Raw genomic sequence first — 23,946 nt, forward strand, 5'->3', positions numbered from 1 at the left:
TTTTTTTCAGGCAGGCAGACATGAATTTGGAAAAAAAAAAGATCTAAAATTAGAAAAATGAAAACACTGACAAAAGCAATAACTTGTTCTAATGAAAATTACTCCTCTAAAAGTTCAACATCATGAACAGAATCTCATTTTCACTGTTTAAAATATTAAAATGAGATCTTGTATTTTCTCTGAGAAACAAAATCCAACATAGCATGCTGTATTCAAAGGCAAACAAATCCATTCCTCTCTATTTAGATTTACCCCTTATACTTCTTCAGAAATCAAAAACATCGTCATCATCATCACCATCAATATCATCAACATCATCAAATGACCAATCCCAGTCCTTAAATGCCAGATCAAGTAATCTGCAACAGGAGGGTTGGATGTTTAATGAGTGTCACACTTCTATGAAAGTCTTCCAAATTCCTTTTGTTATCATTAAACCTTTTTAACTAAAAGACTATTTTAGGTAGATGGGTTTATTCCTTTGTCTATCATGGAATATCAAGATTCAGTGTTCATGTAAGCTAGGAATATTGTACTCATTGAAAATTCATCTCAAAAATCATTTAATTCAATATAGAACACTTACCATATTGATTTATTTAAAAAAAAAATTTCAGTAGGAAAGACCAACAAGTACTTTTTATAAAATTAGCTGCTTTTTGTTTTGCTGCTGTTCTTGTTGACTCAGGTGGTTTTATGCTCTCCTTTTATCCCTTTCCAGACAACAATGCAAAGCTAACAATTTTTCCAAGAAAATCAAGTAATTTTGATTGCTGAACAGAACAATGAATAAGAAACCTTCCTCTAAACATACAAAATACAGCATTATTTTACTGTATCCCAAATACAGCGTGATTATACTATACAGCTATTCTGTAGCTCATGGCTTAAATCTAAGCAATGCCAAAAAAGAGGATATATCAACTTGTTCTCTGGGCCTCGCTGCCTGTGCTCCTTCTATGGTCACTATAGAACAAAGAAAGCAAGCAAGGCAAACTCTGTCAGCAAATGAGTCATTTTACTTTTTTAAGACATTTGTTTTGGGATGGAGTGAATCATTGTCTAGAAGCATTCATCTCTTTCTGTAGTTATTGAAGGATCTTAGACAAATATCTTAAGTAGTAACTTCTCAACTGCTATAGCTACAAGAAATGAAACCCAGTCTAGTCGTCTCTTCAGTGAGCTCAAAGGACTTTTAATCAGGATTATATGCCAAGCATAGGAGGCAGACATAGAAACCTTACTCTAACAGAGCATCAGTGTAAACAGACTACACTGTTTAATATAGTTAATCACATGCTCTAAACAAAATGGGTTTCAGGAGGATTTGCATTTTTAGGTTTTGAAGTGAAACCTTTAAATGTGATATAGCCCTGAAAAGGCTCAATATTAATTTATTATATAAACTACAGCTATAAAACTTAATTAATTAGGAATTAAAATATATTAAAGTTGATTTTTTTTCAATTTGAAATTATTCTTTTGGCATGATCGAACAGATAGCTAAACAGAAATTATATGGTCTGTGGGAAAATCTGGTTTGCTCTTTCTTAAATCATCACAAAGAACAACAGTCATGAAAACCTTGGAGAAACAATCACTGTGTGAAATTCCTAGGAGGGACAGCATTTTTAGGACGATGCAGCTTGGAAGGAAGCTCATGAAGTTTCTAGCCCAACCTCCTGCTCAAAGCAGGAGGCCAGCCAAGGCCAGCCTGGGATGCTCAAGGCCTTGTCCTTTCAGGTATAGGAAGCCTCCAGGGATGAAGCCTGTCCAACCTCACCAGCCTGCCTCCCTGCATTGGCTTTTCCTTCTATCCAGCTGGTTCTATCCTGGTTCAAGTGAGCCCCTCGTTTCTCACCCTCCCACCATGCAGCACTGCAGAGCCTGGCTCAGTCTCTTGGATCCCTCCCCACAGGCCAGGGCAGGCTGCTATGACAGTCCCTGGAGATGTCCTTCATCCGGGTTGAACAAGCCCAGCTCCCTCAGGCATCTGCTCTGACCATCCTGGTGGCCTCTGCTTGGTCCTTCCCCGGTGTGTCATTGTCTAGCTGGAATGTCAGGGCTCAGACACAGAGGCACTATCTTGCAGCAGACTATGGAGTGAACAGAGGCAGATAACCTCTTCCTTTAATCATCTGGCTGTGCTCCTTTTGGTGTGGTCCCAGAGCCTGCCCTGCTGCCAGGACCCACTGCTTGTCCCCAGCCACTCAGTCCCCATCTTCATTCTTAATAAGTTCATAAAGGAAAATTAATTATTCCTTATGGTAAGCCCTTCCACAAAAGCCTCATAGAAGCACCAGTCAGATATAAATTGGCCATAGCCATTACAGTAATTTATGAGTATGTGGTTTCTTAATTAAAGGTGTTTAAATCCATACAAATTTCCACTGGTTTGACAGACCTGCATTAGTAAGGTGATAGGTGACATGACCTCAGAGAGCTACACTTTTCATCTGTTAGGTACATTTGCAAAGCTAACTTGGAAACTTTAACTGAAAAAGTAAAATGGTTTACACACAAAAATATTCATCCTCCCCCTTTTTCCACCAGTATAGAATGGTAGAGTAAATACTGTGTTATTTTGTACAAAAGGTCATGAAGATTGAAAAAAGGATGTTGGAAGGAGAAAAATTATTTTCAGAACATCTAAGAATAGCTATTGAAAAAGAATCAGAATTTATAATATACCTTTACATATTAACAGTAAGAAACAGAATAATGCTACTAAATTAGTCTGTAAACACCATGCAGAAGAAAAGCATTCTGCTTGTCCTCCAAGCTGTCATGAATGTTTCCTTGATTCGTGCTTCAATCCTATCATTGATATTTTCGTTAGTTTTGCACAAAGAAACTCTTCAATAATGGGTCCCTAAAAAGTGATTAAAACCCTTTTCCCTTCATGATTATAATAAAAAAAAAATCTATTAATTTAAAATCCAAATGATGAGGTCTGACTCTCTTTTAAATACGTAAATTAAATCACCAGAAATTAGACTGCATGAAAGTTAGGAGGGAAGTGAAATTATGTTAATTCAAGTCCTTTCACTATGCATTTCCACCCATTAAAATACCAATATTTGTTTAAGATGTAACTCTTCGCAGCATAAGGATGTTCTGGAGTAACAGCAGCATCACAGCAAGCACTTCCCTGCATTCCCTCCTGTAACTCTGTCAACTCAACCAACCCTGTTCTCACCCAGCCAGCTGAGATACTGGTGCCAGTCTGGTCACAGGCATAAGGACACCAATCCTGTCCAGCCACTGCCAAATTACCTCTCTGGAGAAAAATGTTAAGCCTTTGCTGAACTGTCCATTACTGCTGGAATACTGTAACAAACAAAACAAATCAGGCCAACCTTTTCACAGGCTGCCAGCAACTGGGGACTGATAGAAGCACAATATTAGCTAGTGCTGCAGGTCATGAAAAAGGTACACTGGAAGAAAACCAGAAACTCTGTACTGTGCAATCACATAAATGCTACCTGCAGAATGCTATCACTTTTAGGAATCATGAGACATGAGCATGAGTTCTTCTAGGCTGAATAAGGAATTGAAACCAAATTCTCTCACCCTTTGGGTAAATGACGACCAAATAGTGACCCTCTGCCTCCCATCTTCCTGCTCTCTTTCAAAAAGCACAAGTGATGCTCAGACAGGTGCCTGCCACTACAGCAACAGGCTCCACACTGTGGAACCCGTGGAGGCAGAGACACAGAAGCAAGATTTGCCATATCAGCTGTGTGCTCCTTTTGTACACTAGGGCAAGAACCCTGACAAAACTCTTCCTAAATGGAGTCAGACACGGAAATACATACATTTGGTCAGATGAAACACATATAAACATACAAATCCCCAGTCAACTGTCTAACTTTAGAGCAGGGCAGGAATTTAAACACATGCCTCAAAACCGAGCAATAAGAAATGAAATACAGGTAGGTTTTTTTGTGACGTGTAAGGTCTTCTAGTCTGCTTTTTGAAGGCACCTAATTCTCTCCAAGGTTCATCAGAACCACAAACACCTAACATCATTGCTCAACTTCAAATCGGATACTGTAGTGGCCACATTGAAAATTTTTAATTTTTTTTTTTTTTTTTTGAAGTCTTCACACCCCTTCTCACTGACTCTTTGCCTGGTTAAACACCATTTTCCCTATCAGTTCACAGGAAGTATTAGGCCACAGATGACAGTACAAGTTCTGCCTGTTACAGGTAAGAGCCATTATCAATATGGTAGAGTTAACTAACACACAGTGCAAGGTCCTTTAAACAAGGGAACGAGCATGGTGGCTCTTCTAGTGGACCTTTTTGTAACTTAACTGAGGTTTATAGAAGATTACATGCTAGATCACACGTCACTAGCCAACAACATTTGTGGTCAATTATTCTTATCAACTTATATGACATTAATTGTAGTAAAACGTTTAAAGCAATAACTTAAATAGCAGCCCTTGTGTCACCTTGGTTTGTTTGGAGGAAGCTGTCGACTTGGTCGTCTGATGGACTGGTTTGGCTGTACCTTCATGGAAGTTCTGGGAGAAGATCGAGCAAAGGGGTCTGGTGCTGGAGGCTTCTTGGGTATTTTTTTCACCAGTCGGCTCACCCATTTTTGCTGTTCTTCCGTAGAATTAGCTAACAGTAGTAGATTCTTTGCCGTAGAAATATCATAGTACACTGTAATAATAATTTTTAAAATAAAAATGAATACTGTTATTATTCTAAAGACGTCCCAACATTAGTTGTCAGATTATGGTACTCTCAGAGTCAACACAGTGAAATCAAAAGAAAATGAACCAGATTTTGCCAAATTAAGTTTCCTGGCTGCTGGCAGTGCTTCCTCCTTATATTTAGAGAGTAAGAATTTAGTACTATGGAAGAGTGTGTGCCTGAGCCCAAAAAATTATATAACATTGAGTCACAACGCATAACCTTCACCAAATGTCATCTCTTCTGTAACACCCACTAATACAAAGAGCACAACACACAGTGTGAGCACCCTGCTTTACTGCATGAGGCTGCCAACACAACAGGTATCATGGTCACATGCCATTAACTCACAGCAGTGAGTGACCCTCACAGAGACACCCTTGGAAAGGTGCTGATGGCTACGTATTAATAAAAGAAAACCTGACCTGTTTACATTTAGTTGGTGTCAGACCATTACTAGAGTCCTCTGACCTATCAGAATGCCTTGTGACTCCAGCACCATATGCATATTCAAATACTTCCTATTTACCTTTGCAAGGCGCTATAATCTCTTCTTTTTTATCCATGTGATCTTTGTGACATTTGATGTGGCAGCGGCGACATTCCAGAGCAGGAGGAGGTTTAAACATATGCCACAGTGGCTTCATACAAGCTTCACAATTGGTTGGAAAGTGGTAAAGAGTGGGTATAAACTCATGTCCTTTGTGACAAATGTAATTTGACTTCTCTCCCATGGGTTCCACAGGAAATTCCTGTTCCTTTTTGCTCTCTCCTTCATTAGCATATAGAATCTAGAATCAAAGCAAAATAATCTCAGTACTCCTGGATGGCAAATGTAAATTCAGAGTAATTATCTAAGTAGAAAGATTGAAGAATTACAACAGAAGTGATTTTTCAATAATTTTTTAGTAAATATTTCATTAGACAATATTTTTGACAATGTGTGAAATACCACGTCTGTTACACTAGAAACATTAATTTATTAATGAATACCTGGAATATCCTTGGAATCTCCTTGGAATCTGCTCTGTACACATCAGTCTGAGTGACTGGTCGGACATGGAAGAGTTTGCTATAGGAAATTATTTCAGTAAGGACAAAAATGAATATTACCAAACTAATAAATTTAAGTTGACAGATTAAGTTAGGATACACATTAAGACTTAGAGCCATTAAAGATTTGTCAGTACAAATTTCTCATCACTTGATCCAGTCCTGTCTTTCAACCCCACACATGAACTCCCAAAACCCTAAATAAAAAGAACTCACAAGAATCCAGCTATATTTGCAAAAAAAAATAACATCACTGATATATAAAACCACCATCATGTGACTTTAACGACTGCTGGCAGCTTTCTAACATAATCCTCTCCCTGCACTCCAAACTCTGAATACACACATTCTGCATTTATTAAGAAAATTAATTAACTATACAACCCACCTGTAAGGACATGTTGTAAGAGAAAATATAGAACACTGAAAATTATAGCCTCTCTGCTACAGTTCTCTAATCATGTTTTGCTCCCATGTGTATGTGAGGAAGGTCTAGCTGAGCTCGTGGGAGCAGTTCAGTTACATCAGGCTCAGTGGAGTTCCCTGGATCAGTCTGAGCACCATGCTGCTGCTGCTGCTGCTGCACCAGCAAACCCAACTCTTTCCCACAGTGGGTACCCTAAGGGCCCAGCTCTGTAGTTCAAATTAAAAAAAAAAAAAATGCCCCATGTGACGTTGTGATCCCAGACTGGACCTCAAAAGGCCTTTGGTCACAATCATTTCAACAAAATTCACCTGCAAATCAGAAGAAGGAATCACACATGGCAGTACTTACTCTATATCCAATACCATATAGGGATTAGATTGTTCTTTATCTTGTTCGCTGTCATAGAACAGGATCTTCTTACTGCTTACAATTACATACTGTTAGGAGACAGAAAATGATAAAATACATGTTTTAATCCAGCTCATCACAGAGGTCAGAGATGTCACAGCAATTACCACAGATGTTGCATTGATATTTTTCTATGATTTTATTAAATGGTACCTAAATAAACAATAACAGTACTGCATGCTAAGTCCATGATATGCCAAGAAATTCACTGCACAACAAACAAAATCCTGATTACTGGATAAACCAATATATGTTATCAGACTAATTGATACCTAAACAGATTTAAGTATCTGTGAAGAGACAAATCTAAAGTCTGGAAGAAAGATAAAAGCTTTTCCTTTCTATTTTATTGATTTAATTTTTACTTGAACTGGTAGAGTCAGTGTCATCTTATGATTGTGTGCAGATCACAACTAATAGAGATCATACCTAAAAAGATCACTATTATACTTACCAGAACAGCCAGCAATATTCATTAAAAACCTAATTACCTAGAAGATGCCCTATTTCTAGGATTTTGGCTAGAATTAACAGTATGACTGAGCAGTAAGCAAACTGGTATGAAAATGTGTATGTTACATTTTGGACAAAGACCCATCAAAGACGTTACTGAGAAGCAGTAAACAAGTGAAGGCTGCACAAGGCAGATAAGTAGTTGCTAGTTTTATCTCCTAAATAAAGAAATTGTCAAAGGCATCTGCTTCCAGACTCTGCTGAATTTCAGCTATGAAATACTGTTGGGAATGCTTACAGCTGCATGTATAAAAGTTTGGAGACCATGAATGATTGTTCTCACCTCTGGCTGGACAAAGAAGTGTCTTAACATATTAAAATTGTCCTAAGCTGCTCCCCTCAGAGGTAGCTATCCCAGCTAACATATTTTATACATTTAAGTAATGAGAGAACACATATAAAATAAAAATTGAAGTGTTGAAAATCTGCATTCAAATTAAAATCCAGACTACGCATGAAACAAGACCAGAAATCTGGGTTTCTTACCTTTTTAACCCATCCAAATTTTTTAGTGTTATTTCTAACAGGCAGTGATAGCCAGCCTTCCAATCTTGATTCTGAAATAGATATATATATTAAAGAACATAAATATTCACAAAACATCATTTTTGAGACTACTGTGCATTTTAAAATAGTTATCAAAGATCAATAATAAAGCAACAGAGCAAACATAAGACCTATTTAACAGTACAAGGTCTTGCAAAGTTTAGCACAGTAAATGTTCAGGAATACATTAAATAATCTTTAATGAATACAGCCAATAACCAGCAATGCAATCACAAAAAAGTAGTAAGCACGAGGAGGAAGGGAAAGAGCAAACCTGCAATTGTAGCACACACATTCCCTTTAGTAATTTTTTCAAGTCGTAAAAGCCTTACGTCTATCAACCTTTACCTTTTACAACAGCATCTAAAGGTATTAGTACAGACCACACAACATCCAGTTCAAGACAAAAAAAGCCAAATTACCACCACAAATAACCCATATGCCAGGGAAAATGTCAGTTTAGTATTCTAATTCATACTTTTTGGTCTGAAAATTTTTCTTTTCTCTAATTCTGCCTGTATCTCCTAGGCTTTCTAATCCAAAATAAGTAATTTTTGGTTAACCCTTAGGCCTTGCCTGAATTCAACTGCCCTTTCACACACTTGCAATATTTTATATTACACTGGCACATTAGTCAGATTTGATTTATCAACAGTATTAAGTGCTCAGCTGTTGCTTGACGCACACATTTACAGTAGTAACTATAGTACCGATCACACTTTCTCAGTGGTGGGTGATACACTGGATCACATAGCCTTTGACCCTATTTTTATAGCTGTTAACAGTTAACACAAGCACTACTTTCCCTTCTGTTTTATTAGGAGCAACTACTCAATTGGAATAATATTTTTCCAAAGAGTTTTCTACCCTAGCAGATAACCTGTACTGCTGCTGAGGAATCTCCAAGTCAAAAATAATAAAGCCTTAAGCATTAACAAACACAAAACCATGGAAGGAGCAAAAACATGCTCCAAAATGCAAACGTTATTTTCTTTCTCACCGGAGGCATTTGCAGGTTCCTGCCCATGTTTAATGTAGCATAACAAATAGTTATTAGATATTCATAGAATTGTTATTGTGCCTGGAGAGACTTGAAGCAAGGTTATGTATTCAGATACACAGTCTTCAACATTTATCGCTCCACCAGCATTGCTGTTGATAACCCATTTTAATGTATATACTGAGTACATGATGCAGTTCTATAAAATGTATTTTGCCTCATACCTGCCACTTACATTGTTCCTTTCAACTACACCTGATACAAAATGTAGCAAGCATAATGCTGATGAAAAAAAAATCCTACCCCACATCCAGGAAGCATGCGTAGGGCAAAAAGTATGCATGCTTTTCTTATTTCCTAAAGTATAATGTTTTTCCTATTTTTCTCTGTAATCTCTAATATCATTGCACGAAATTGGACAAAATGAGTTTCTGATTATAATTCTTCAATGATTACAGATCAGAGAAAGGACAGAATATTCAAAAATTTTCACAGCACATGCTTATAAAGAAACAACAAAACACAACGATCATACCCTCATAATCAACGATCATAATTACAATGACCTGTTGTAATTATGTCAGCAAGAAGTCCTAGCTTAGATATGATTTCTACTTTAGAACAAAAGAAATCCATGCACAAACCACGACAGCAGCTAACAAGAAAAAATTATGTATGTACATAACTTTTCTTTCATTAGAAGCCTCATAGCAAAAAACAGAGAATGAGGAAAATAGAGAAAAATACATTAGTCTTTACTCTAGTTCGATGAAGTAATGTCGATATCCTAAAAGAAGTTTTGCCTTCAGTGGAAAGGTATTCACACTTTAAAGGAACCTCAAGTGACATACAGGAATTTGAATGCAACTAAAAAACCCACCTATGATATTAACAGTAAACAGAAGCTTTGTTCGAAAGAGTGTAGGTGCAGTCATATAAAATGAACATAGAATTAGTAGAACAGAGTTCTGTTTTACTGGAGTCTTATCAGTCATTATATACTTTATGTATCTGGGAAAATTAACAAATCTTGCTTGCCTTACCACAAAAGAATCAAATATGAGATTTAAATTAAGGCAAAACAATGTAATACTCAGAAGATTGAATTTCTACAAGAAGATCACAAATGTTTAGATGTGAGGAGTCAGATGTTTCCATACTTCACTTTAACACAGATTCGACCTTTTGGTATCCAGTACCTTAGGGCCATACAGATAGCTGCAGACACTGGAGAGATGCTACCTTGAAAACAAGGCCATAAGGCTCATTTATTCAATGCTTTAATAAAAATGGTAGTTTAAGACATGGCAGCAAGTATTTGCAAACGTTTAGAGAAAACAAGCCATTTATTTGTTTATGCAAACTTTCTTGTGTCTTTGATGGCAATGTTTACTGTCAGTTTAGTGTGTTAACTGCCAGATTTATGTTTCTTTGTTTTAATAATGCATTAAGAGTGTTAGTTTTGAAACAGAAAAAAGGACACAGTAAGAACAAAGCCAAACACTTCTCAGGCATGTCACCTGTGCTATCAACTTCTGTAGGACTGTGTGAACAAGACAAAGGTTCTTCCTCTGAGTCAGAATCAGAATCAAGAAGCATGCGAGAACTGGAAGGCTTAGTGGCAATACTGACAGAGGTGGAAGAGTGCTGATAGGTAAAGGACATGGATTCCATAGTGTGGGATTGAGTGATACGGACTAAACATAAAGCATAAAGGAGGAAAAGTAGAAAAGAAGTCAAAACAGAATCTCTGTGAAGAGAGTATTAGTTTTATATTTCATCACATAAACACAGTAACTGCAAAGGAACCACCACAAGTGAAAAAAATATTCAGCTCTAATGGTGTGCAATAGAATTTTTAAAAATAAATTTCAAGATGAAGTATGATTACAGACAGATTTAGTTAGTAGGTGGATAGTGATCCCTATCAAAGGATTGATAAGATGGTATAAAACAGATGAAGATGAAAAGTCACAGAATCATCAGATCATAGGCTTCCATGGTAAAACATTGATATAAACCCAGTTAATGCAGAAATATTATTAAGATTAACATACCAGGGAATCCATCATCTGCCTCAGCATCTCCAGGCCCGCTGCCAATGCTGCTGTTGTCCAGCCCAATGTGCAGGGACTGCAGCTGGGAACGAAGCTGTTCAATGTCGCTGTCCTTGCTGTCCAGAGTCATCTGCAGTTCAATTCGGATCTGACTCTCTTCTGCAATTTGCTGTAGGGATAAATTACAAGATTTCCTATTATCCCAATATTTGGTTACTCAGATAAAAAAAGTAGAAAATCATGCAGAATTTGTAGCCAATTGTACAATATTACAGAAAATGCTGCAATGTTTATATTTGCAAAAGGATCTTACTGCCTGCATTTCATTTATTTCCTTCTGATATTTGATCATCATTTGGGTTAACTTTTCTCGTTCAGACTTCAGTTCCATATGCAGCTTCCTATTTTCCTTTTCCTTCCGCCGTACATCAGTGTCAGATCCACGTTTGACTGGACCCTTCCGATTCATGATCTCAGCCAATTTATTCACAGCCTTTCCATGGTAAAGAAAAAAGAGACAAAAACCACACTAATAAATACACAGAGCTACATTGTGAAGAAATAAAGTCTTCTGTCTACAACCAGGCACTTCTAACTGTAAACTAACACCTCTGTAATCCAGTAATATAAACTTGCTTTAATTCCATGTATTACTTATAACTGAAAAGAAGGTAATGATGCCACGTTTACTTTAAGAAAGCATTAGCTGTGAACACTTCCACTCATCTCATTTCAATAATTCCCTCCATTTTCACTAGTTAGACCTAATATATATATTTGCATTAAAATGCCACTTGTTCTAAAAAACAAGCTGGATTAAAATCAGAAATATACTTCTTAATAGAACTTATAGAGGAATCAAGACTGAAACCAGTAAAATATCAAATAATTTGAGAGAAATGAAGACTTTTGCTGGTGGAATGCATCTGGATTAGAATTTCCTCTACGATGAATCACAAGGATCTAGTTTCACTACAATGAAAGTCTACTTAGTAGAAGAGAGAAAAAAAATCAGTATTTTTTTTTCAGGGCAAAAACAAATAAAGCATTAATGGTACATATAAATAGTTTACCATGGAAAGTTTTCTATTATAAATTATTTAATTCATGAACACTATCTCTACATTCATTTAAACACATTTGCTTACCTGGGTTTTTAATGTTCTTTCAGTCAACAACTGTTTCTCAAATTGTGCTTTAATATTTCCTATATTTGCTTCTTCTTCTTTTAGTTTTGTAATTTCTGTAGCAAGGTAATTGAAAAAATTCTATGAAAAGTCATTACAAAAGAAAACAGTACTACTAAAGAATAAAACTGGTTTCAAATTAAAGTACATTTGGTTCACAGAATACATACGTTCTTGTACTTCCTTCAGTTTATTGTTTAGTTCTTCTTTCTCATTAGCAAGATTAGCCACATCACTGGTTAGTGTCCTATTTGCTTCCTCCAACTAGAAAAAGAAAAGAGGGGTAGGGGCAAAGAAAAATGAATGGTCAGAAAGATGCATGAAGAAACATGACAAGATTTTTGAATTTCAATCATAAAAAATAAATATTTCAAAAATGTTAGATATATCTCTTGTATATCTCTGAGTATACTAAATAACAATGGATAACTCAAACTGCAAATAAAACTCAAGCTCTACAACCTCTACCAAAATTACAAATCATACAACTCACCGAAGCTATGGTGGCATCTTTCTCAGTAAGTTCCTGTTTATGCCTTGCCATCATCTCTTTAATCTCCAGCTCTTTCATAATCTTCTCTTTTTCCAAATCAGAGTACTGCTCTTCAGCAATGGAACGGGCAAGTTGTTCTGAATCTGCTTTTGTCAAAGTAATCTCTAGTTGAGCAGCCAAGGAATCTCTGCAAATTATTGATATATATTTTTAACTTTAAATTGGGTAATGTAGAGGTGGGGGCAAGGGCAGGGAAGAAAACAACAAATAGCCATCCTAATCTTTTATGTATTAGTAGTACAACTAGCAAAACCTACCTCTCATCCTGTAACTCTTGTATCTTTTGCTGCATTTCTTTACAAATTTTGGTCTTTTCCTCACATTCTTCTTTAAGTTCTCGAACTTGCGTCTTATACAAAGTCTAGAATTTAAAGTTAGCAAGAAACTTATGTGGTTTTCTGTATTCTTGAAAGTCCACAAAAATTATACAAGATGACATTGTATGCAATTCTTTAATCACACACTCTAATTAGAGTGTAACTGTGCAATACCTTCTCTAAACTTATCTAAATGTCATCATTCACAAATGTGTTTTGGTTATTTTACTTTTTGTTGTTCTTTTTTTAACTTGTATATTTGTGAACGGGTAGATGTATGAAATACATTTTCTATGTTTGTAAACATACTGTTAAAGATACTCTAAATGTGAAAATCACTATTTGATAGAAAATTGGAAGTATCAGAAGCAAGGAAAATGAATTGATTTTTCTCTACTATTTTAAATCTTTGTCTGACGTAATTAAGTACGTGCTGTTTAGATTCTAATCATACAAATCCGTGAAACCCATGTGACAGTTAAAGAACAAAAAGAAATATAGGAGGAAGGGAAAAATAGATTAGAAAATAATTTAAAATTCAAAATTTCGTGAAATTGATACAAATCTAGAGCTCTAAAAAAATGAAAGACACATTATATTGCTATGTCCACTCAAATGACTGAATACAGGTCAAGTGACAGACAGCTGTAAGTGGACTTACCGCAAAGATTTCAACACAGGTTGTCTCTCTCTGGCCCATCTACAAAATTCTCCCTTTCTCTCCTTTAATGTGTGCAATGTTTTCATCTACTAAAACTTTAGATAGTCCTTCTCCTCACTGACCTGAATACCACAATGAAATTTTTAGTTTCCTTTAATTCTGAAACAAGCCTTTTGGCATCTCCTGCAGTGCAACTGGCTGTGCACTGTTAATAAAAATTAACCTCCACAAGCTAGTGATGATTTTTAAGTACAATATCTATTTATTCTGTTGCATGTTACCACTCCTAAGAGACCTCTACCAAGTTTGGCTGTAATGCAAAAATTTCCTTCCAAGCCTTAATGTCACGTTTTGTCACACCACGTGAGAATACAACTCTTCTCTACCATGCAGCATGGAAGAGATACTGAATGCAAAAGGCTGGAAACATGCAGAAAATTATTCACGCTATGGAAAAGTGAGCTGCTTGCCCCTTCCCTCCCTCTGAACTCCCTTACAAACCTGGGACATTTTTTAACCTGAGCTCTTTTATATGCTCAGTGATCAAGATCAAGGCTGCAGACAACACTGAAGACAGGCACAAGAAAAACAAGCAGCTTTGGGTTAGAGATGTGAAACAGCTGATAGCTAAGGAGGAAGAAGAAAAGATAACATTTACTCAGTGAAGAGATTAGTAAAAACATAAAGCAGCACAAAACATACCGAGAAATACTGTTCAGCTTCGAGTTGGTCTTGAAGCTCTTTCATTTGTCCATCTGCATCTTGACGTTCCCTAGAAAGGAATAACATGCTTTAAAGATATGAAGACATTCCCGACCAGTAAATTAAAAAAGACGGCATTCATACTCGAGATCTTCAGTGATTTCCTGACTAAAATATGGTCAGCAATTAAACCTGAAGCTTCCTCTGGGCTCCAGATCTCTTTTTCACTTGTATAGCTGAGCCCACTACACTAATAACATGTCAGTGTAATATTGTTAACATGTTAACTACAACACTGTCACACAGTTTAACCAGTAAGAGACACCAACAAAGTAAACAGCCACCAACAGAATCTTATTTCTATGTAAAACATCTCTGATCTGACCGGTTGTTTTGGGCCTCTTGTTCGCAAGAGCAGAGTCTGTGAAAACATGTCTGTATTCCTTGACACAGATAATTTCTTGAATTCATCTGTTATTAAAACAAAAGTCAGTCCCATAACAAAAGAAATGTAGCAGAAAAGACTTCTGCCAGTGTTTCACATTGAGGTCACCTTCTATGTGACTAACTGCATCTTGCTGACAGAAAAGGCAAAGCACCAGGAGATAAACCATCAGAAGTCATAAAGGAGCTGAGATTCATCTGATATGTGTGCTAAACTTGTATTTTCATTCACAAGAAAGTTCTTTATGTAAAAAAAATATTATTTACTTATTTATTATCAGGTGCAAATACTACTTGTAAGACCTTGAAGAACCGTTGGGATGTAACACAACTCCTAAATGAAGGTCCAACAGATGTGTTTAAACATCTGTAGTATTAGATATTTCCAATAGTTATGCTTTCCAGCAGTTATGCTTTCCAGCTCTGTAGCAGTATTCATTTCCGACTCTAATAAGCTCTCCTAGACTAATAATTCCAGTAACTTTCCTCTTCACTGAAGTTCTACATCATTAAAGAGAAAGTATCTAGACTTTCAGTTAAATTGTTTCTCTTAAGTCCTCAGACTCATGTTTACGCTGAGTTTTTTAAGGTTTTCAGGATAACAAACACCTTTGAATACAAACCCATACAGTGCTGAATCACTAGGGCAAGTCTCAACTAGTCACTGTAAATTATTTTAAAGAACCTTAAAGTTTAGCACTGTAGAATAGCATATTCTTTGCAGCAAATTTTTTCAATTAATATTGCCCTCAACTTTTGTCACAAAAATATTACAAATCAGTAACATGACTAAAAATATGGAGCAACTTGCATACTTGCGGAGTTCATTGTTTTGTTTTTCCAGACTTAATTTGATTTCCTGAAGATGGTTATTCTCCTGTTTTAACTGCTTCTCTGACATTTTCAAGGTGTTGACCTGCTGCGTTTGCATCTTGAGGTCATTTTGAGTGAGACAGCGCTTTTGTGTTTCTTGCTCTATTTTTAATGTCAAGTTTTTTACCTGAAAAAGATACAAACTCCTGTTAATTTTACAGACCTATATAGGAAAGCAACATTTAAACAGTCTGTTATTGGCTTCCTCTACATTTCTGTACAACATGTACTCACATCTCTTGGTAAATCGAAGCTGCTTCCTGAATAAAGGCATTAGCACACATTAAATTAGCTAGTTTTTCCATGTCAATCTCACAGAATTTTAAATGCCAGAATGAAAAACTTTTTAAGATGAGTAACACTGAAATATTTCTGAAAAATGACACTAGACTCCATGAAGTAGACTTTTTAAAGCTCCAAAAACAGAGAAGGAAAACTGCTGCCATTTTAACTCACAAACATTACTAAATATAGCTATAACAGGAAAAGTATTAGAACATTGAAAATGAGGTTTGACTCAAGATGCTTTTTGTCAGTGTTCCTTACATCTTCATTTAGTATATCCTTTTGCATAAGGAGCTCATTGATTTTCTGTTGTGATTGTTTGAGATCACAGTCCAACATGGAGCGCTGCTTTTCAGCTTCCAACAACCGATTTTCTACTTTTTGCTTTAAAGCTCTCTCTTCCAAAAGTTTCTTCTCCATTTCTGTGAAGTAAAAAAATTTAAGACATAAGTCAGTGTAAAACAGCATATTTTGGAGGCCGAAGGGAGGAGGATGTTTAACAAAAAGCCACGTTTCTCCTTTTAAAACTGAAGAGGAAGACTGCTGAAAAGTGATTAATTAAAATTTTCATAGTAAAATCACGCCCAGAGGGTGCTTTTGCAAGCATTCCCGGCAGAGCTATTTCCTACTTTTGAGTTTCTAGATAACTTCCAGTTTACCTGCAACACTTTTGAGATGAACAAAAAGGGTGGAATCTTAAAAATAAACCATCTAAATCTACTGAATTGTTGCGCTATGATAACATAAAACCAATTAAAGAGCTGAAGCTGTTGCGGAATCTGATATGCCAAGTGACTCGGTCATTATTACTGAATCATTTTTGCTTCTTTTGAAGATTTGCATGCTCAAAATTCTTGAGACTGCTCTGCAATTGAAAGGAGAGGCTCTATAGGTAGCTTTTTAATTAGCACAATAAACATAAGCCATTTCATTAAAAAGTAAGAGCCATCTTCTGGAATGTTTTGGTAACTATCCCTCTCTTCAAGATATTTCGGTTGTCTTGAGATGCACCAGAATATGCACAGTAAAAGCTTATATTATCTACTTTGTATAATTCACTCCTAAGTCCAACTGTGTCAAATACCTACCTTTCATGGCTTCAGATTTTGCTTCCTCTATAGATTCATAGATCTTGTTTTTGTCTGCTAATCGTGCTTTTGTGGCTTTATGTTCAGCTTCTTCTTGCTCAAGGTTCTGCTGCATAACTTTAAATTTATATGTCATATCTATTTCCATGTTGCTCTTTTCCTGTTAGAGAAAAAATAATATTGAAATAAAACATAAAATACATCAGGTTAGAGGCAAAATTTTGGATGACAACAACATGCTGCTTGGAAAGATGCAAAAAGTAGAAGAGAGAGCTCAGACTAAGGAGCTAACTGAGAACTTATTTCTAAAATGTTTCTTTGTGGATGGAAGGTGCTCTAAAATGTACAACAACATCCCCAGGGGCAAACAATTACAGAATTACTGCCTTAACAACAACGTCCTGTAATAGGCTCAAAGATTAGGTTTATTGAAGAAATTTTTCAAGACTTTTGTTTCAATGACAGATTTGTTCAATATTAGCAGAAGCTCTTTGATTTTTGGCAACAAGGAGATTCTAAAAAAACCCAACACATGAAATGAAATGTTACTACTGCACTGTTAAGCTACACACCAGAGTACATTATTATGTACTTTAGAAGTATAATGTCTTATGATCGTATGGGAAATTATGTCTTTTCCTCCCCCACTTTTCAAATTGCAAAAACAATTAAAAAAAAAATAAATGCTGAAAACAAGGTTTACTCAACATCTCAAATAATAAAAGTACAAATTCAAAAATTCCGTAAGAATGTGACAACAATGTTCACTTAGAAGTGCTGTTACCTTTTCTAAATCTGTGAGCTTTTCCTGCAATTGTCTTTTCTCCATTTCCAGTTTGGCTAATGCACTCTTTCCACTTTTCACTTCTTCTTCAAGGCTAGATATTCGACCTAAAAATAACCAAGACATCAATAAGGCTGGGCAGTGTGTGAAAACGAGACTGTATTTTATCTATTTAGAGATAACATTTTTCAAATGTTACAGCTTCTAATTCCGACTGTTAAGAATATCTCCCTTTGGGGTGATTTTAAAAGTTATCAATAATGTTTTATAAATGTTATCACACATTTTCTCTCAAATGTGTGTTCAAAATTGCATAACATTTTAGAGGACAGCACACTTATCTAGTCAGTCTGAAGCTCAAATAACACCACCCAAACCTATTTTTATTTTGGAAACAAGAAGCAATCTTAACATCAGAACATTTGCAGGAATACCTTGTAAATCACTGATAATCTCTGATCCATGACTTCGATCTCTCCTTTCTGATTCTAGAGCTGACTGAAGATTGAGATACTCCTTCTCCAGTTTGAGTTTCGCATTCTCTAGCAGGCAGTTCTTATCTTGTAGTTCTCTATTATTAGTTTCCAGCTGCTGGATTTGCTTTGTGCTTTCTGTCTGGTTCTTCCTTAACCTGGCTGCAGTATCAGACTCTGACCGCAGCAAAGAATTGGCTTCATCCAACTAAGATTGATAAATACATACTTCAGAAACAATTAAAATATAAAAACTACTATTTCTACTACAGCATACTAGGTTTTAGGGATTAAAGAAGTAAAAAGGAGTATACTTTAAGATTAATTTTGAACACCAAAACATAACAAAAAAAATCTTTAAAAACTCAATTAGAGATTTCAAATCCCTCCACTAATCCCAAAATCTGTACTTCAAACAGCTATTATTTTAAAATATACATATATAAAGTTGGCATACCTGTCTTTGTAGTTGATTGATTTTCTCATTAGATATTTGAGAGTTCTGATTCCTCTTTTTTAAATCTTCAAGCTGGTCTTTCAAACTGTTAACTATAGAAAAACCCAATTCAACATTGTTAATCACTGTCATGAAAACACTTCAATTGGGACTATAATTCATTTATTTTAACTTATAAAAACCCACATCAAAATGGAACCCTTCAAGCATGGTTCAACATACCCTCATTTTCCAAATTGCGTTTCTTATCTGCTTCATGTTCTGCTTTTCTCTGGTATTCTGTATTCTTATGCTGAAGAAGAGCCTTCTCTCTCTCTAACTGCCTGACTGCAGACTCTACATTCTTCCTTGAAGTTATCTGGATAGATTTAAAAAAAATACACCACTAATTACATACACAAGAGTGGTATTCTTATATGATAAAAACACAGCTCACACACTCAGTTTAGCCTGTAATGGAGAAAGCCAGTTTATTTGCCTGCTGCAAACACAGCGTATCAGAACACGTGATCAAATCTGGCCCAGGATGACTATGGCCAGGAGCTCTGCTATTTAAATACTGTTTGATCATTTGGATTTGACAAACCTGGTAGACCTGCCTAAGCAGTCACTCTGGGAGCACAGAAACACATGTGTAATGTAAGGCCTTGACATGCACCTGGATGAGCAATACATTAAGTTGCACACATCCACATCCAAGTTTGTAGAAGCACTAAGGTGCAAAGCTGGGCAAGAAATAGGGTCCTTTTACTAACACTGAACAATGCAAAGCATAGCCTTCCTCCTGTAGAAACACTACTCTCACACCTTCGATTTTTAAAATCTATAGGGGATATTTATATCATGCTGTTCTCCAGCTTAAAAACACAGTAAAAAACAAGTTATCAAAGAAATGTGTCATTATAGTACAGAAATCATAATGAAAATATTTTAGCAGTGACAACAATTTCATGCTTGTGAATACTAAGAAATCAACTAGTGTGACTTGCTATAAATACACAGCTACTCAAAAGTAATCAGCTGTTACCGAAGGAAAAAGCCACACACAAATGTTAAAGTTCTAATTCCAGTCAGAAGTATCTGTGGACTTACCTCTTCATCAAGCTCTTTCAGTATCTTCTCTAAACGAGTACTTGTAGACCTGAACAAATTTGAAAAATACTTTTAAATCCTGCTGATAATACAGAAATTAGAGTGCTTGGATGTGCCTCATTAATTAGATATTCTATTTTCAGCAGTAACATGAAACCTCAGGGACAGGTGAAATCACTCTAATAACAGAGAGGTTCTTCTACAGAGGTAAGGCAAAAAACCCCAACAAAACCACCCCAGTACTCACAGGAGCAGCAAGAATAGGCCGGCAAGTTACAGTGAGATCTGCTCACAGGGTTGGGAATCCCCAAAGTGAATTAAAATGCTTTTAAGTATCCAAAAACAGAGGGTCTAATAAAACAACTCTATAAACATAACAAACATGTCAAAACAGTCTCACCTGTACTTCTGTTCTAGTTCATCTTTGGCTTGCAATTCATTACTGAGCTGTTCTTCTAGCTTGCTTAGTTTTTTCTGAAACTGTGTAAAATATCAAAAAAGTATGGCCCACATATAAAAATGTTACCACATAAAACAAATGTAATTCAATTAAATAACAAAATAAGGGAAAGCAAGGAAAATTAATTCAATCTTCCACTATATTATTTTAAAACCATCACTAGAAGGTTACATCTTTACAAGGCATTAATTCAGATGATTTTAAAGATACAGATCCATAGCAACAAAAATTGCTGCATGCTGCATTGAATCAAACCATCACAGAATTATGTGCCACAGATTGTGAGTCATAAAATTTATATGGGGAAAGAATATTGTTACCGGCCCTTTGCTGTTCTCTGTAGCCAGAGACTGTCCACTGCAGCAGATTTTTTGGGATAGTCTTTTCTAAATGAAATGAAAAAATAAGAAGGGGGGGCACATGACCAAAGTGGACAATATTCAGATGACTAAACATGTTCAGTGACCTTACCTGAAGAAGAATTTCTTAGTCTTACTCATTTGGAATCTAATGAACACTTTTCAGGTTTGGAAGTGCTTTGTTTTCTCAGAATCAACTGGGTTGGAAGAGACCTCTGAGATCACTGAGTCCAACTTATGACCTAACACCACCATGTCAACTAGACCATGGCACTAACTGCAACATCCAGTCCTTCCTAAATACCTCCAGGGACAGTGACTCCACCACCTCCGGGGCAGCCCATTCCAATGCCCACTCACTCCTTCTGTGAAAAAACTCCTCCTAATGTCTAGCCTAAACCTCCCCTTATGGAGCAGCAGAAGACTGTGTCCTCTTGTCCTATTTCTGGTTGCCTGGGAGAAGAGGTCAATCCCCACCTGGCTACGATCTCCTCTCAGGGAGTTGTAGAGAGAGATGAGGTCTCCCCTGAGCCTCCTCTTCTCCAGGCTGAATGACCGCAGCTTCCTCAGCCTCTCCTCATAGGACTTGTGCTCCAGACCCTTCACCAGCCTTGTTGCTCTTCTCTGGACATGCTCCAGCACCTCAATATCCTTCCTGAACTGAGAGGTCCAGAACTGGACACAGTACTCAACGTGCGGCCTAACTAGTGCCAAGTATGAGGGAAGAATCACTTCCCTGGTCCTGCTGGCCACACTGTTCCTAATACAGGCCACGATGCCACTGGCCTTCTTGGCCACCTGGGCACACTGCTGGCTCATGTTCAGCCACTGTCAACCAACACCCCACCAGGTCCCTTTCTGCCTGGCTGCTCTCCAGCCACTCTGTGCCCAGCCTGTAGTGCTGCATGGGGTTGTTGTGGCCAAAGTGCAGGACCTGGCACTTGGCACTTGTTGAACCCCATACCATTGGATTCAGACCTTCTATCCAGCCTGTCCAGGTCCCTCTGCAGAGCCCTTCTACTCTCCAGCAGATCGACCCTCCTCTCCATCTTAGTGTCATCTTCATATCTGGCTAATGGTAGACTCGATCCCCTCATCCAGATCATCAATAAAGATATTAAATAGAACTGGGCCCAACACTGATCCCTAGGAGACACCACTAGTGACCAGACACCATCTGGATGTAGCACCGTTCACCACCACTCTCTGGGCCCAGACCTCCAGTCAATTCTTAACCCAGCAGAGAGTGCCCCTGTCCAAGCCATGGGCTGCCAGCTTTTTCAGGAGGATGCTGTGGGAGATGGTGTCAAAGGCTTTGCTGAAGTCCAGGTAGACTACATGCACAGCCTTCCCCTCATCCACCAGGCAGATCACCTGGTCATAAAAAGGAGATCAGGTTGGTCAGGTAGGACCTGCCCCACCTAAACCCGTGCTGGCTGGGTCTGATCCCCCGGCCATCCTGTAGGTGCTGTGTGATCACACTCAAGATGATTGTTCCATAACCTTGCTGGGCACTGATCCCAAGCTGACAGGCCTGCAGTTTCCCAGATCCTCCTTCCAGCCCTTCTTATGGATGGGCGTCACACTGGCCAACTTCCAGTTTTCTGGAACTTCCCCAGTGAGCCAGGACTGTTGATAAATGATGGAGAGCAGTTTGGCAAGCTCTTCCACCAGCTCCCTCATCAACCTAGGATGGATCCCATCTGGTCCCATAGACTTGTGAAGATCCAAGTGGCTCACCAGGTCACTAACTGCTTCCTTCTGGACTACAGGGGGACTATTTGGCTCCTTGTCCCTGTCTACCTGCTCAGGAGGCCAGCTGTCCTAAGGACAACCTGTCTTATTGTTGAAAACTGAGGCAAAGAAGGTGTTAAGTACCTCAGCCTTTTCTGCATCCTTGGTAACTATGTTCTCCCCCACGTCCAGTAAAGAATGTAGGATTTCTTTGCCTCTCCTTTTGCTATTAATGTATTTATAAAAACACTTTTTATTATCCTTACTTTAGTTTTGCTTAATAAAATATTTTTTAAAAAATGTGAGTCCAGTACCCAAATATTCATGAAATAAATTATAAATAATAAATTTTGGATTAATCTCATGACTTCAGGCTTTCATGCATTTATTTTCCTCCCTTCCCCCTCTTCCTCTACCCTCCAAACATGAAATGTAAAAATGTGGTTTTCTAAAACACTTTACAATTATTACAGTTAGAGGATTCCCAGAACAGGGACACTGAAAAAGACATCAAAACTGGAGATTCATCACTTGAGAAAATACAAATAAAAAAGTTGTCAGAAGTCAAATGCAAAATGTTACCATCTGCATTTACTATCACAACATAAAGCAAATGTCACGAATGTGACAATATGTATTTTGAACAGCAGGACCATTTCTTTTTAAAAGGGAAACTCTAAAACTATTCATCTATTCAGCAGTGACAGGAAGGAAGTGGAGTGTAATAAACATTTGCATTTAAATTTAGCTGATCAATACAAAATGCATTTCCTTTATTTATCTTTTAAACTTTGAAAAGGAACTGTAAGTTTTAAGAAATGTTAACAATATACTATCTACACTTGAATAATACAAATGTTTAAGTAACATAATGAAATAAGTAGATGAAAATTCTATAACATTTTCCTGTCATATGCATATTTAAATTCAATTGTCAATCTTCAAAAGCTGGATAAACATGCTCCATACACTCCAACTGGAGTATGATTTAAACATTCCTTTATCACTGCAGGTGACAATTTATTTTTCCAAACTCTGAATAAATCAGTCATGAATCGCTCAGGCAACTGTGGAATCTTCCCAAGAGTGATGCTGTCTGTAGCAAACAGAGCTTTACACATTGGATTTCCAAAAAATTCTAGATGCCAAAAGAATTTGGGAAAAACCTGTATTCATTCCCCTGTATACTACAGCACCTTAACACTTGAGTACAACTGTTTCAAAATACAACTGGTTTACTGCTAACAATTCGGTGAATAAACATTTAAGATACATCACATCCACATAAAATTATGTAGGAATTTTTCTATTCTTTTCATAATTCAAATAATATACTTACCTCCTTGCTGTCCTGTAAATAGAAAATATCATTTTTATTGAGGATCACTAAAAGATAAAAAGCCCCCCCACAAAACTGCTTGAAAACTTATTTTAGGCTTTGTCTTTTCTTAACAGACTTAACAAAATTAGTTAAGCATACCGTTAATACTGAAGAAGAAAGGCACTAACCTCATTTTTACTAGATTGCACAGATTCATTTTCTCTGCAAGACTGAGAGGAGTCACTTAGCAACCTGTCAAAAACAAAAACAAATCCCTCCAGCTCTTATTCAAGTTTTCAACAACTCTGGCAATCTTGCCATTTTAATCAATTCTCTCAAGCCTTAATTTGTCCTACGCTCCTCTCAGAATGAAGCTTGTTTTATTTCAGTTTTAGCGCATCTTTGTGATTTGAATCTCTCCTTAACTGAAGTATAGCATGTTTCC

The 23,946-nt window shown here is 36.9% G+C and overlaps 1 protein-coding gene across 4 annotated transcripts in view; it reads right to left on the minus strand.

The window, feature by feature from the left end:
• The window catches only part of ROCK2 (Rho associated coiled-coil containing protein kinase 2), a 107,946-nt gene that overhangs the window by 11,227 nt on the left and 72,773 nt on the right, over positions 1 to 23,946 (minus strand). The window contains exons 10-34 of one of the 4 annotated variants that reach the window (XM_064650524.1): positions 23,690 to 23,753; positions 20,408 to 20,473; positions 20,028 to 20,107; positions 19,628 to 19,676; positions 18,758 to 18,893; positions 18,536 to 18,627; positions 18,040 to 18,286; positions 17,606 to 17,712; positions 16,822 to 16,981; positions 15,995 to 16,155; positions 15,391 to 15,575; positions 14,132 to 14,201; positions 12,709 to 12,812; positions 12,392 to 12,578; positions 12,069 to 12,162; positions 11,860 to 11,954; positions 11,025 to 11,204; positions 10,712 to 10,880; positions 10,175 to 10,351; positions 7,595 to 7,665; positions 6,536 to 6,624; positions 5,701 to 5,779; positions 5,237 to 5,498; positions 4,461 to 4,674; positions 253 to 359 (exon numbers count right to left, since the gene is read on the minus strand). In XM_064650524.1, the coding sequence (XP_064506594.1) occupies positions 266 to 359; positions 4,461 to 4,674; positions 5,237 to 5,498; positions 5,701 to 5,779; positions 6,536 to 6,624; positions 7,595 to 7,665; positions 10,175 to 10,351; positions 10,712 to 10,880; positions 11,025 to 11,204; positions 11,860 to 11,954; positions 12,069 to 12,162; positions 12,392 to 12,578; positions 12,709 to 12,812; positions 14,132 to 14,201; positions 15,391 to 15,575; positions 15,995 to 16,155; positions 16,822 to 16,981; positions 17,606 to 17,712; positions 18,040 to 18,286; positions 18,536 to 18,627; positions 18,758 to 18,893; positions 19,628 to 19,676; positions 20,028 to 20,107; positions 20,408 to 20,473; positions 23,690 to 23,753 (3,232 nt within the window). In that variant the 3' untranslated portion in view covers positions 253 to 265. The remainder of the gene's footprint in view (positions 1 to 252; positions 360 to 4,460; positions 4,675 to 5,236; positions 5,499 to 5,700; positions 5,780 to 6,535; positions 6,625 to 7,594; positions 7,666 to 10,174; positions 10,352 to 10,711; positions 10,881 to 11,024; positions 11,205 to 11,859; positions 11,955 to 12,068; positions 12,163 to 12,391; positions 12,579 to 12,708; positions 12,813 to 14,131; positions 14,202 to 15,390; positions 15,576 to 15,994; positions 16,156 to 16,821; positions 16,982 to 17,605; positions 17,713 to 18,039; positions 18,287 to 18,535; positions 18,628 to 18,757; positions 18,894 to 19,627; positions 19,677 to 20,027; positions 20,108 to 20,407; positions 20,474 to 23,689; positions 23,754 to 23,946) is intronic. The other 3 variants (XM_064650525.1, XM_064650527.1, XM_064650528.1) reach the window with 3 other exon arrangements.

This window comes from Pseudopipra pipra, chromosome 3, assembly GCF_036250125.1.
Source record: "Pseudopipra pipra isolate bDixPip1 chromosome 3, bDixPip1.hap1, whole genome shotgun sequence".
NCBI lineage: Eukaryota > Metazoa > Chordata > Aves > Passeriformes > Pipridae > Pseudopipra > Pseudopipra pipra.